Source organism: Penaeus monodon, chromosome 22 (assembly GCF_015228065.2).
Source record: "Penaeus monodon isolate SGIC_2016 chromosome 22, NSTDA_Pmon_1, whole genome shotgun sequence".
Lineage (NCBI taxonomy): Eukaryota > Metazoa > Arthropoda > Malacostraca > Decapoda > Penaeidae > Penaeus > Penaeus monodon.
This window is the reverse complement of record NC_051407.1, coordinates 28,323,013-28,323,298: the sequence shown is the minus strand read 5'-3', so window position 1 is coordinate 28,323,298 and position 286 is coordinate 28,323,013. Positions and strand designations below refer to the sequence as shown.

Genomic DNA, 286 nt, shown 5'->3' with positions numbered 1-286 from the left:
AAAATACCAACCATCAACGTTAAGCAGCAGAGAGCCATCTTTCCAGGCGGCAGGCCGTAGGGAGCTGAAGAAGCCGGTCACAGCCTCCTTGCCTCCCCCAATGTAATATGGTTTGCCAAACTCTCCATCCATCGGGAAGAAATTGTTTCGGCCAACCTTTACAAACTGAAGACTCGGGTTATGTCCCAACATGACTTCCAATATCTGCCAATGAGAAAATGTATTGTATGGTTGTTTATATGTTTGATTTGATTGAAGAACTAAGCAAAACATACAAGTACTCGCA

General features: G+C 44.1%; 1 protein-coding gene across 1 annotated transcript in view; it reads right to left on the bottom strand.

The window, feature by feature from the left end:
* Positions 1-286, bottom strand: part of LOC119587408 (protein argonaute-4-like) — a 16,148-nt gene that overhangs the window by 2,020 nt on the left and 13,842 nt on the right. The window contains exon 5 of the mRNA XM_037936147.1: positions 12-204. Coding sequence (XP_037792075.1) covers positions 12-204 — 193 coding nt within the window. The remainder of the gene's footprint in view (positions 1-11; positions 205-286) is intronic.